At 38.8% G+C, this 14,091-nt stretch overlaps 1 protein-coding gene and 1 long non-coding RNA gene across 3 annotated transcripts in view; one reads left to right on the top strand and one right to left on the bottom strand.

The window, feature by feature from the left end:
* The window catches only part of LOC113639215, a 4,684-nt gene extending 1,235 nt beyond the window's left edge, over nt 1-3,449 (top strand). Inside the window, exons 2-4 of the long non-coding RNA XR_003439789.2 lie at nt 31-111; nt 998-1,131; nt 3,312-3,449. This is a non-coding gene — a long non-coding RNA (uncharacterized LOC113639215). The remainder of the gene's footprint in view (nt 1-30; nt 112-997; nt 1,132-3,311) is intronic.
* The window catches only part of wnt7bb (wingless-type MMTV integration site family, member 7Bb), a 26,464-nt gene extending 13,527 nt beyond the window's left edge, over nt 1-12,937 (bottom strand). Inside the window, exons 1-2 of one of the 2 annotated variants that reach the window (XM_027140953.2) lie at nt 12,577-12,937; nt 3,347-3,573 (exon numbers count right to left, since the gene is read on the bottom strand). In XM_027140953.2, coding sequence (XP_026996754.1) covers nt 3,347-3,573; nt 12,577-12,647 — 298 coding nt within the window. In that variant the 5' untranslated portion in view covers nt 12,648-12,937. Of the gene's footprint in view, nt 1-3,346; nt 3,574-10,251; nt 10,615-12,576 lie in introns of those variants that run through there. The other variant, XM_027140952.2, reaches the window with a different exon arrangement.
* Between the last annotated feature and the right edge of the window lie 1,154 nt (nt 12,938-14,091).

The following is a 14,091-nucleotide window of genomic DNA, read 5'->3' as shown; positions in this document are numbered from 1 at the left end:
CTGTGCTTGATCAAATGTATGTTTCTTTAGTTTCAGGCTGTAAGGTTCATCTACCTCAGGGACAAAACCCATTAACACGGATACGCTGATCACCAGGATGACAAATGAATGGTAAAGGCAGACTTTTCTCTGTCAACACCTCCATTGTGTAGCGCAGATTGGAAAAGCCTTTGCTATTGTACAACGAGTAGTGGACTGTTTTTTTTTGTTACTTTTGCTCTCTATAGGTTGTTGTTTTTTTTATTATATCAGTTATGCATTTCAAAAGTAGGATATAGAGACTATTAGCCACCATTTTCCTTCCACAGACATTTATATTTCCCGGGTAACTCTGAAATGAGGATCGAATTGCCTGACCATTTTCTGAAACAGAATCTTTCCTTGAATGAAATCTCTGTAGGCTCAGTAATATCCAATAACACGGCTATTAATGCGTGCCGCACCGGAAAGCCAAAGTAAAACGGCCAGAGATTGTCCAAGCTGACTGAGACTGGCCAAGCAGAGAGCGAATCAGCTTTGTGGTTATATGACCTTTAACTCTTTGAGTTACAATACTATCCATTCAAGGAAAACCGCTGGATCGGAAAAGGAGAACTAAAAAAATAAGCTAACTGGAATGAGGAGAAATTCTTTGCCTGAAAGTAACATGTTTCTAGAAGGATATTTTCAATTTGTCTCAAAGTAAAGACTTGGATCTTTCAGACGCAAGCTGTAAAATTTACCTCGGCTGTAAAATTATTCGTGCGCTAAAGAGGCTCAAACTCTCAGTAGATGAAAACAGTTTTTTTGGACAGGCTTCACTATGGAACAGTTCAGCTTTAGAATTAAAATTTCTCTCGAGAAAAAATAAAACTTTTCTTCTGTTTTTTTTTTTTTTTGCAATAGTGAAAAGTACAATTTGAAAGTCAAACCAAGAGGTTATTAGTACAGATTAGTACCGTGTGATATCATGATAGTTAACTGTTTGTTAAACTATCACAGTATTGTATTTAAAAAGCGAGTACTCCATGTTGGCGTGTGCTGTTCAGCTTCTATCCGTCTTCACGGCCACCTGATGATTTACTGATGGGACTCACCTGCTTGGTCTGTCTCAATCGTCTCTCTCTCTCCCTACGTCGTGTTCAGACACTGGTAAGTACACTGGCTCACTACACGTTGAAACACGGACGACTCGATGTCTAGTGACGTGCTAATTTGCACCATACTGTAAGTCACTGTAAAAACCCAAACATGTCAAATAATTAAGCTATATGTCGTTGGTTTAGTCACACGTGTTCATGTCATGATACTGCAAGCAGGATCGTAAGCAAGCTAGTTTATAAAAACTCTTAAAAGTCGTTAGATTCAAACAAACCTTATGTAGACCATCAAAGATATTAGTGGAAGTACAACAAGCTACTTAGATCCGAATGTAGATGAAGCGTTTGTCCGCCATTTTTTGGAACTGAGAGGCTTCAGAAAACATGATGTCATTTCCAATCAGGGAGCGTAGTGAGAGTCGACTCCCTGTTCGAATCCCCGAGAAGTGATCTGACTCCCTGACAACTTCAGATCACTTTTGTAATTTTCACAAAGCGGCTTTTCAAAAGTATAGAAATAAAAGATATCAAGTTCCATCCCTCATGAGTAGGTCAGGGTTGATGGTGGTGAGCAAAAACTCCCTGAGGAGTCCTCACAAGAGGAAGGAACCTTGAGAGGAACCAGTTTAAATTAGTTTGACCATAACCTGCTTCTCATTATTCAAGTTAATCTGACTGCTTGACTTCCTGGACCTTTTGTTGTCTGATGAAGGGCTTTTAATAAAAACCTGAACGTAGGTCTGACTGTCCACATCTTGACACATAGTTTCTAATGTTTTACACACTTCTAGCCCTAATAAATAAATGTTAGACCTTGTATCAAAGAACAAACTGACTAGCGTACCAAAATAAATAAATAAATAAAAATTTACCATTAAAACTATCCATAACAAAAGACACAAATATGAGTAAAAGCAGAAAGCAGAAGAAAATTAAGAAGCTCTGAGCCTTGCAGTTATATTACGATCGTGAAGAACATATTCCTCACCTGGAGCAACAGCTCTGCAGACCGGATCGAGAAGTGACAACAGTTTGAAACGTCCACGATAGCAATATTGTCCTGATTCATTATTACAATTCAGCATTTAACTCGTATGTAATTTTGGCCGGTGTTTTCTTGGCCTGTGTTAGTTATTATTATGTCTGTAGCTCGTCGTTTGTAGTAATTTATTTTTAAAGCAAATTAGAAAACTAGAACGATTTATATGCAGCGAATAAAAAATGTTTTGAATGCTGATTAGATATGTAACATAAAAATAACAAATCGTGTCGTAGATTTAAACACACCTGTGTATCAGCCTTTCTCATGCGTTGCTTTGTCTTAAAAAGTACAGCAAGATCTTTAGATAGTTAACGATCAGTCTCGACCTATTTTAACTCAAACAAAGCAAAGGAGAAAAAGATGTATTTAAAAAAGAACTTCTCTGGAATGTCGCTCTAAAAATGAAAACTCTTGGGAATTTCTGTGTTGCGCTTAATTTCGACAGGAAAAAGAGGAGGACAGAGAAAGAAAAGCAAGCATTTATACACTGTATAATAGTAAATAGATGCCTCATGCACAATATCACTGCTACCTTTTTTATAAGGATCCCTCCTCTAAATTACACAGTTTCAGTACAACCAGGATTCTGTGGAAGGTCTTCGGTTCTAAACTCATACATGCAAAGCTTTTGCACGGACACAGATGCAATTTTCATGTGGATTGACTCTTTTCATTTTTCTCAAGGCAATAAAATCAGTGAGGTAACAGAAGCGATTAGACGTGCGGTCACGTAAGTGGACGTGCGGTGGCGGTGTAAAATGCGGTGCTATATCAGGCAATTTATACAGTAAATGTGGTTTGGTAAGAAGGTAAAAATCTAGCAGCAGGATTTTTTACTGTTTTATATCATGAACAGTGTTTGTTTAACGTGAAATCTGGCTCTCCAAAATATTTTAGTAATATTACAAGTGACAAAAACTAATCCTTCAACAGCTTCGACAGCATCAGGGAATGAAGCTTGCAAAAGTTCCTCCAAGTCCTGGTCCTAGTCAAGCTCAATGAGTTTCCACGTCTCATTGACACGATGTAGACCTCGAATAGAATGTTCACCAATCTATTAATAATGAATAATTATTTAAATGTATTGCTATAAAGCTAATGTGATCAAACGACTGTCGGTAACGCTGCAATGAAGAGATTCTTCTAAATGACATCTAATGAGATTTTCAACTGACCTTTTGCTTTTTCAGAATGAACCAAAAATTAGCCCTTAGTACAGACTGACCTACTCGGAGTTCCTGGCCAAAGACGGTGCGCTCTCCCAGGGCCGAGCAATTCCAGCGGCCGTAGCGGAACTGGTACTGACACTCGTTTATGCCCAGCTGAGCCCCCTCGCCTATTACAATGATGGCGTCAGGGCGACTTTGGCAGATGGCCCGCTGGCGAGGTGCCAGGCCTGGAATCTTATTGCAGATGATGTTTGCACCCAGGGCCACCACAGAGGAAAGGGCCCTTAAAGGGGGAAGAGAAGAAGAGACACGGTTAATCAGGGGAGAGAAGCAAACACATATGCATGGTGCAGGTAGGATATTAATACAGAAATAATACGTCTAAAAATATATTTTACAAAATTTTACATTACAATATCTTGCTGTATAAAAAGAACTCATAAACTGTTCAATATTTTATAGCTGACATTAGCATTAATAAATGGACAGAGGATACATAAAGCAAGAACAGGCTTTAATTATAGTCAGAATCCCGAGCTCCAGAAGATAAAAGATAGATAACATTTTTATACTGTGTACTATAACACTTATACTGTGTACTATAACACTTATACTGTGTACTATAACACTTATACTGTGTACTATAACACTTATACTGTGTACTATAACACTGTTATACTGTGTACTATAACACTGTTATACTGTGTACTATAACACTTATACTGTGTACTATAACACTGTTATACTGTGTACTATAACACTTATACTGTGTACTATAACACTTATACTGTGTACTATAACACTTATACTGTGTACTATAACACTGTTATACTGTGTACTATAACACTTATACTGTGTACTATAACACTTATACTGTGTACTATAACACTTATACTGTGTACTATAACACTATTACACTGTGTACTATAACACTTATACTGTGTACTATAACACTTATACTGTGTACTATAACACTTATACTGTGTACTATAACACTGTTATACTGTGTACTATAACACTTATACTGTGTACTATAACACTTATACTGTGTACTATAACACTTATACTGTGTACTATAACACTTATACTGTGTACTATAACACTTATACTGTGTACTATAACACTGTTATACTGTGTACTATAACACTTATACTGTGTACTATAACACTGTTATACTGTGTACTATAACACTTATACTGTGTACTATAACACTTATACTGTGTACTATAACACTTTTATACTGTGTACTATAACACTGTTATACTGTGTACTATAACACTGTTATACTGTGTACTATAACACTGTTATACTGTGTACTATAACACTTTTATACTGTGTACTATAACACTTTTATACTGTGTACTATAACACTTATACTGTGTACAATAACACTGTTATACTGTGTACTATAACACTATTATACTGTGTACTATAACACTTATACTGTGTACTATAACACTTATACCGTGTACTATAACACTTTGATACTGTGTACTATAACACTTATACTGTGTACTATAACACTTTTATACTGTGTACTATAACACTTATACCGTGTACTATAACACTGTTATACTGTGTACTATAACACTTATACCGTGTACTATAACACTGTTATACTGTGTACTATAACACTGTTATACTGTGTACTATAACACTGTTATACTGTGTACTATAACACTGTTATACTGTGTACTATAACACTGTTATACCGTGTACTATAACACTTATACCGTGTACTATAACACTTATACCGTGTACTATAACACTTATACCGTGTACTATAACACTGTTATACCGTGTACTATAACACTTATACTGTGTACTATAACACTATTATACTGTGTACTATAACACTGTTATACCGTGTACTATAACACTGTTATACTGTGTACTATAACACTGTTATACTGTGTACTATAACACTGTTATACTGTGTACTATAACACTGTTATACCGTGTACTATAACACTTATACCGTGTACTATAACACTTATACTGTGTACTATAACACTTATACTGTGTATTATAACACTGTTATACTGTGTACTATAACACTATTAAACTGTGTACTATAACACTATTACACTGTGTACTATAACACTGTTATACTGTGTACTATAACACTGTTAGTATAGTATAATATAGTATAGTATCGTGTATATATAGTATATATATTTTAAAAGAAGAACTCTTTGACAAAGCATGTCAGAATGGTCAGAGCAGAAAATGATATTTTGTTTATTTGCCTGTGGATGAGGTCTTTCCACAATGGTTTGGCACACGTCCCTGATAAAGTAAGTTGGGTTGGTACACTAATTGTTAGGTAACATAGCTGGAATTGTTTCCAGACCGAACCAACGCCAAGCATGCCGCAGGCAACGACACGATTTGTAATTTCTGCTTCTCAAATTTAGAAGTGGTTCGCATCTTGACCCTGAAGTCACCATAAATGTTATTCCTTTTTAATTTGGGATCTCACAGTGTTTACAAAACAGGGATGGTACGACACAAAGACCAGTCCATGAGAGATTCCCACACCATCCGTGGATGCTTAAAAGGTCCAAAGATTTAAATCTGTTGTTTCTTCAAACGTTAAAAAAAGATAAAAATGTACAGTCAGTCTATAAATTCATACATTCCTTTCTTTTCTTTTTTTTTAGCAGCAAATACAGTCATATAAAATACAGTCATATAAAATACAGTCATATAAAATATCAGTGTGAACCAAAAATTAGCCCTTAGTTCGGACTTCCCTGCTCGGAGTTCCTGGCCAGGGTACAGTACGTTTAAAAGCATGGACGGTCGATCTGTAAGTTCATATATTCCTCTCTTTTAAGAAATACATTCAGTAATATTTATCAAGCTGCATGTCAATCTCAGCTAATATAACAAGTAAGGATTATAGTAAGATACCTAGAAAGTGTTCCATTTGAAAATGTCGCTCAGTTCTCAAGTGGCATATTAAAAAAACTGGCACTTTCCTCAGTGTTCTGTTCCTCTGTTGATTCAGTCCTGACAATCATTCCCAAATAGGCATCGGGTATTTTGGGCGCAGTTTGTGCTTGTGAAAAACGCAATGTTAAACAACCTAGCCCTTTTGTTTACAACTATCTAACCCATGCAGATATATGTCTTTCAAACATATCAGACACAAGGGCCATAAAAACCCATGGAAGAACATGCCAGCTTTGAAGTATGACGTCGACCACGGAGGACTCCACCACAAGCAGGGCAAGCTACAGCATGCAAGCTGTGTGTCAGCAAAAAGAAGAAAAAAAAATGAGCGAAGGGGGTGGGGGTAGAGGGGGTGGGCACTTACAACTTATGGATTCCCTTTCAAAACACATGAAAGTGGGGGGAAAAAAGGGAGGGGAATGTTCACTGGAAATTGGATATGGTTGGCTTGAGTCTACTTTACTTGCATTTCCATGTCCACAAAGGCTTAGGAATTATTCTTAAATGCAAAACCACATGTGCAATGAAGACAGAGATGAGGAACCAACAAACGTGTCCTTCGCTCCAAGATCGGGACACATCCTTCGTCTCTACAGAGAATCAAATCCATGTGTTTTGGACTGCAAATAGAAGCAGGTAACATGTGTGTGTGTAATTTAAACTCGTAAGGAAAAATGTAAGGTGTTGCTGCAGAAGGACGCAGAAGTCTCTGCACCAAGATGTACAAACTGCATAAAAGAAAGATGTAGAGCGGTTACGGTGTTATGACACGTATAATGTGGACCTCATCACCAATGAGTCCGTGGACACTTACTCCTGGCCCCCGAGCCCTGCACCAGACCCAGGGCTTCCCTTCACAGGGGTTTTATTCACTTCAGAGTCAAACAGCGGCTAAAATGTAAAAAAATAAATAAATAAAAAAGGAAATAAAAATCTATCTTTTTGGATACTAATTACCCCCCCCCCCTTTTCTTTAGGACCGATTAATAGTTTTCCTAAACCAACAAATCACAAATGTGAATATCTGAATCACATTTCTGTAAGCACCATAATTACAGTTAGATAAAGTTAGAAATTGAATAAAAATGTTAAACTATGAGAGACACTGGTCATGATATAACATCCCAAAACCTTCTTAATTCCAGAAAGTTCTTTGGAGAAACCACAACAGACTCCAGATTTAATGTGACTAAGCAAATACTAAAAAAAAAAAAAAAGTGTGAAAACAAATCAACAATATTTTTATGCAGTATTTCTTATAAAAATAAATCTGAGTATTATTCATCAGAATGCTTGTCAGTATATAATATGGAAGTATATTTTCAGACCAGCTTTCAGAAAGGGAAACGATGCATTGAGAGAAACTAAGACTTCTGGTCATTAAACTGTACAGATTTATCCCTACTGTCCATATGTCCTTTAGTATGTACCTGAGAGCTATGAGATTAATTATTAACTTTGACTGATTTCCTACTTTGTACTTAGACTGGTAGAAATAATTGATGAAGTTCTGGAAAAATACAACAATCCTTTTTCAAAACGTGCAGCACTGCATATGTCGTGTCAAAGCCGCAAAAAGTCACGAGCTGCAACAGTCTATATAACTATAATCCCTTTTTTTTAAACCTCATTTGTAAATATGCTTTTCTAAATTAGGCAGAAATTAAATTGAGATTATTATGGAACAGGCTTCACACAAGTGAACCATTTCCTCTTATTGTTTATTTGGTGTCCACTAAAGACTACGTATAATGGCATGCCAGCTTTCCAGCAAGTACAATGCCCTGCCTGACATGTCTGCTTAGTGGTGATTTTGGTTTAACAAGCTGGATATAAACTTTCTACCTCAGGCCAGGTTATGACGAGGAAGAGGAATAAAGCGGGGGCTCGGGACAATCACTGGCTGGCAGGTCTGTGGTGATGTCACCACACCATTGCATGTAGTCAACACTGTTTGTTGATCGTGTCATGGTCTGATGGTGAGGCTTTCAGGAAACTCTTCTGTGTGTGTACACAGTGCACCGTTCACCACCTCGGCCATTCGGATCTAGTGGTTTTCACAGACCGGCGAAGGTGGAAGGTGGAGAGCTACATTATGCTGCGGACCGAAAGGATTAATAGGTTCGAGGAGTTTTTGTTAGAAAGCTCAAACACTTTTTTTGGTGGTTCCATAAACAGAATGTAAAAACATTCATTTAATATTTAGAACCATTGCGTAAAAACCATGCATTGGTTGCTGGAGTTGTGGTTGATGGAAAATATAGTGAAATAAATCAAACACGTACCATGAGAAAGATTTCAGCATGAGCAGGACTTTCTGGTAAATGATAAATAAATAATCCTGCAGACAAGTAAATGCTCTCTACATTTAAACAAGAGAAAATAAATGGTGTCTTTGTGCTTGGCTTAAGTTATCATGCAGTTCAGTGTCCACTTAAAACAAATCTGACTAAAAGAACCTCAAAACTACCAATGTGTACTGGCTGGCACCAGAAGCTTACGGGAAACTCTCCCCGATCTCAACCTCACAACCTCTCTCACTTATGCACAAAGGGAGCTGAGAAAAAGTTTCCATTTGATTAAACAGAATCTGTAAATCTGTTGATGATTATAGTTGTATTCATTGTATGTTAAAACTTCAATCTGCCGAACCAGAGACTCTGTGAGTACCATGTTAGGCCTGGTTCAGAAACAATATAAAACTTGTACAGACATGAAGGTGGTTTCATTTATTATTATTATTATTATTATTATTATTATTATTATTATTATTATTATTATTATTATTATTTTGCACTTGTAATATTGCTCTACAGTTTGAATATTATCCAACAATTATTCTTAATAATACTATTATTACTATTGATGGTTGAATTGCTTTGTAGGCTGCTGTTAATGTTTTTATTTAGTGTTTTTATTCGAGTGAATTCATTTTTTAAATAGAATTTACTATGTTTCAAATAAAGAAGGTTCAAATTGCATAAAACAAACAATGACATGTCGTTTGGTAATGTGCAGACCAGGGCTATACTAGGCCACTGGGACCAAAAGCCACATCTATTTTAACCTCAGATTTGGGGTATCCGGCGTTCAGATTTAAGAGTTTAGTTTGACAGTTTTGCAAGGCGATTTTTTAAAACTTAGCAATTTAAGGAACCAACAGGTGACTGCATAAAAGAGTATATATATATATATATATATATAAAATACACATTTTCTTGAAACCCAGAAATCTACATTTCTCTCTCTCAGGTGATTCAAATCCTTAAGCATCCCACTAGGATATAACTATATAACTATGCGTATTAAACATTTCCTCCTAGAAGAAACCAAAAGACAGATGAGATACCACCTGTGTGAAACACAAGCATGTTGGTGTCTCAATCTCCCTGAACATTTCTGCCACTCAGTGGCCAAATGAGATCTATTCTTTTTCGGATCTAGTATCAACAGTGCCTTGAAGAAATGAGTGACATTATTACATATGTATATTTTGACGTTTTATGTAAGAATGTAATTATAATATAGTTAGGCAGATAATCAGAGGCTTGCTAGAAAGAGAGCTTAATGCAGTATCCAGTGGTGGGATACTGGTAAGAAGGTCGGGGTTCAAATCCCAGGACCACCAATCTACCAGTTTTGGGCCCTTAAGCAAGGCTCTTAACCCAAACTTCTTAGTACACTGTGAGGCTATGACCCCATCTTCCTAGCTTCCAACAAAGAATTACAGTGTGCTGTAATGCATATGGGACAAATAATGGCTTCTGCATGGTCTTTAATTGAGCGAGAGACACAAAACTAAACAATCCTGAACTCTTTTGAAGACGCCATATTTTATAGTCTTTTGCATTGATGTCGCGCGTTTAACTGAAGAAGAGGAACATAAGTTGCAGTAAGCAAGTATCCTATTTTTTAAATCAATATATAGTGTGACAGAGCTACTGTGGTGAAGCAGAGTTTATCTGGTTCAGATCAGCATATGTGCTCTGATGCTCGCACTTACAGGTAGCTGCCGCTGGTGAGGATGAGGAAGATCTGAGGGTAGTAGACTGACAGCAGCACAGTGCGCGACGAGAACACGATCATGGTGACATTGAGCGAACTGCCGCTTGCAGACCGACTAACAGAAATGCGTGAATCTCCGTGTATCCTTTTGAGTCGAGTGTCAAGCTGTCCGTCCTCAGTTCGGATCTGCTTCGTGGAACAATGCGAACTTTTTACGCGGCGCGACAGCAGCAGCAGCGGCGGCGAGCGCGGAGAGCGAATGTGTCATGTCTCCGCGGGCGAGGCTGTTACCATGTGGTTGCCAAACTGGGACGATGATGGTTTTAAGGATTTTCGGATGGCAGGGGAAAAACGTTCTCTCTCTCTCTCTCTCTCTCTCTCTCTCTCTCTCTCTCTCTCTCTCTCTCTCTCTCTCTCTCTCTCTCTCTCTCTCTCGATTCGGGGGCTGCAATTGGGTAGATGCGCAGCTGTCCGCCCCCTTAACTCTTGACAAAAGGGGCAACCCTGAGTCCAGTTTCAGTAGACCGTGCATGTCTGGCGTGGAAATCAGCTTTACTCTGGCTAGGGTTCCCTATGCTTCAAGGCTTACTCCTAGGCTCTACTTGTATGCCCAACAGGTATGCCTAATGTCTCTATCTCACCAAACCAGGTAGGTTTGAATACAAGCTAAAAGATATCTTCTCAGTTCTATCATTACCCTATACAGTTTAAAGTTCGTGCCAACCCACCTAATACAACTCATAAAGATCTTGTCAACTGTTTAAAGAAATGTTAGAAGTAGAAAAGTAAATTAAATAGAGTAGGGGGTCTCCAGGATGGAAGCTGAGACAGACTAGTCTACTGTTACTCTGGGCTGAATGAAGTTATCTGTCTGCACAAGCACCTGAAAGCCGGTCTGTCATCACCTGCTGTCTCGTATCGCAGTAGAGTGCTACAAAGTGGTGGGTTCTTTAGTAGCTGCTGAGGGCCTGAGGGAAACAAACAGGTTTGTCCTGATAAATCAGAGATATCTGATAGGGTATACTCTGCTCATCTGGGCATATAACTTACTTTCGAAAAACATTGGACATCATACAACTCTTTCTTGGATTATGTGGATAACTACACTAGTAATGATGGTGCATAAATACATCACATAGATTCCCAAGAGTGTCATTTACACTGCTGGACAAAATAGACTCAGGCGCATGCAAAGTAAATCCATTAAACAATAATGTTTTTTCCCCCAAACCTTTCTATCTAGCAATGATCAGTGATTAGTGAAAACTAAAGAAAATCACTATTTACTGTGACCATGATTTGCCTTTTAAAATTGCGCCAATTCTCTGGTACACTGTGGTGTCGATTATAAGGAAACAGGCTGGTAAGTTATTTCAAGCATCTTGGAAAGCTTGCCATAGCTCTTTTGTAGACTTTGACTGTCTCACTTGCTTATGTTTCTGCAGGTAATTCCAGACAGCCTCGATCTCAATGTTATCTGAAAAGCGGTCTGTTACTTAATATCCTCCTTTCTTTCATGGCATGCAAAAACATTTCTACCTAACCCAATATTTATTTATGTCTGTTTGTTTGTATATGCATTTATACCTTTGTTTCCTCATGCACTGATTTATTTAGGCCGTATCAAATTGAATCTTTTTTTCTGACACACTGATGCAAAGGATATGTACAAAAAAAAAGATAATACCAAAGACTGTAGTGTGCGTAAAACTTTTGCACAGTACACCATCATAGGGTCTTGAGCAGACTATTTTAAGTAGGATGTAATTATGGCATACCTCATCTAATAGCAGGTACATGCTTGTTTAAAAAAATAGTAAACGTGTGTACTTTCCTTGGTATTATGACTGTTTTATTAAGTGACTCCGAACAAGCATACATTCTCTGTACTACAGGTGAAGTGATTACAAAACGCAAGTGAGTGAAGGAATGTGGAAATACAGCTCGAGCCGTGCCGTTATTAATGAGGGTTAAGAAATGTGTGTGTGTGTGTGTGTGTGTGTGTGTGTGTGTGTGTGTGTGTGTGTGTGTGTGTGTGTGTGTGTGTGTGTGTGTGTGAGAGAGAGAGAGAGAGAGAGAGAGAGAGAGAGAGAGAGAGAGAGAGAGAGAGCGCATGATTGAACATAAACATGCTTTATTAAACTATTAAATGGTTTGATTCACAGAAACAACCTGTATTTTAGACACAAATAATGCTTAGGCGCATTATAAGTGTGTATGATGTGTTGTGAAGGTATGTACATGTATATACCCAATAAATAATAAACAAGCTGAATATGACCCAAAATGCAGCGTCAGATCGCTGTATAAAGGCGGAACTCACCCGAGTCGCAAATAAACGATGGCGAAACAGAGCAGCACTTTAATCATCCGCTGTGTTAGGGATCTGGGCATGGTGTTAAAAAGCGCTGTGCCCGGGCCATTAACTCAACAAACTCCACTCACATTGGCACTTCACTTCAACGTGTAGCTACAGGTGAAGCAACTGTATCTGTCTGGCAGACAAGGTGCTCCGAGCTCCTTTATAGGCTTCGGGAATCCGACACCCATAGTGAAAGTTAAAATAAAGCTAATATGCGGTCTTTTGTTTGGAGTAGAATGCGCACACACGCATACGCACACACGCACACGCACACACACACACACACACACACACACACACACACACACACACACGCACACACACACACACACACACACACACACACACACACACACACGCGCGCTCACACGCACACACACACGGACACACACACGCACACACACACGCACACACACACGGACACACACACGCACACACACACGCACACACACGCACACACACACGGACACACACACGCACAGACACACACACACGCGCGCGCGCGCTCACACGCACACACACACACACACACACACACACACACACACACACGCGCGCGCACACGCGCTCACACGCACACACACACGCACACACACACGCACACCGTGTCGTGGTCAAAGCTGTGTCCCCTCCGTCGCGCTCTTTGTTTCAAAAGCAGACCTGAGTTGTGTTTCTAATCTTCTCCTTGTCAGGTGAACCTGCTTCTCAAGTTCCTTCTTCAGCACTTTTTTCTCCTCCTCTCCCTCCCGGCGGAATGCTGAAGGTGGAGGCTATCAGGTTCAAAGCGCATCGACTACTGCACTCGGTGTCCTGACGACATCTTACGTTCTTCCCACCTGACGGCAGGTAAACACGAAGCAGGTAACTTAAGCCACGCCCACATCGTTTATGTTCTCCGCTACTGTGTGCGCTGGACAAACTCCATCAGCTCCACGTGTCGTTGCTGAGATTTTGCACACAATGGCTCACGACTACACTACACATGAAGTAGCTCTCGCTCTAAAAAAGTGTTTAAAATTACACAATTTATATTTATTTTTCAATAAAAGCTTGTTTAGCTGGTTGATTATGATCGTTAAAGCTTTGCGTCACAGATCAGTCGGTCATACGTTCAAATCCCCATTGGTTTGTGCCCTTGAGCAAGATCCTTAACCTCTTCAACCTTAATCTGCTTAGTTGTGTCCTTCCTCAGGATTAGGTGTTGGATTATTGACCAGAAGGTCATGAGTTTGAATCCCAGGTCCACCAAGCTGCCTCTGCTGGGCCCCTAAACAAGGCCCTTAACCCTCAGTTGTATAAATTGAAATAAATTGTCACTCTGGATAAGGGAGACTGCTAAATGGCAGAAATGTAAACAGACTGGATTGGGATATTTTATAGTATGTAGGTTAACAGTAATTGACTGTTGACTGCATGGGTTATGAAACAATAACTTCTACAGTGTACTTAATGTACTTCATACCTGTTCTTTTTACA

The sequence above is a fragment of the Tachysurus fulvidraco genome, chromosome 10 (assembly GCF_022655615.1).
Source record: "Tachysurus fulvidraco isolate hzauxx_2018 chromosome 10, HZAU_PFXX_2.0, whole genome shotgun sequence".
NCBI classification, from domain to species: domain Eukaryota; kingdom Metazoa; phylum Chordata; class Actinopteri; order Siluriformes; family Bagridae; genus Tachysurus; species Tachysurus fulvidraco.
Note: the sequence above shows the minus strand (reverse complement) of the source record. Positions and strands in the feature narration are given on the sequence as shown.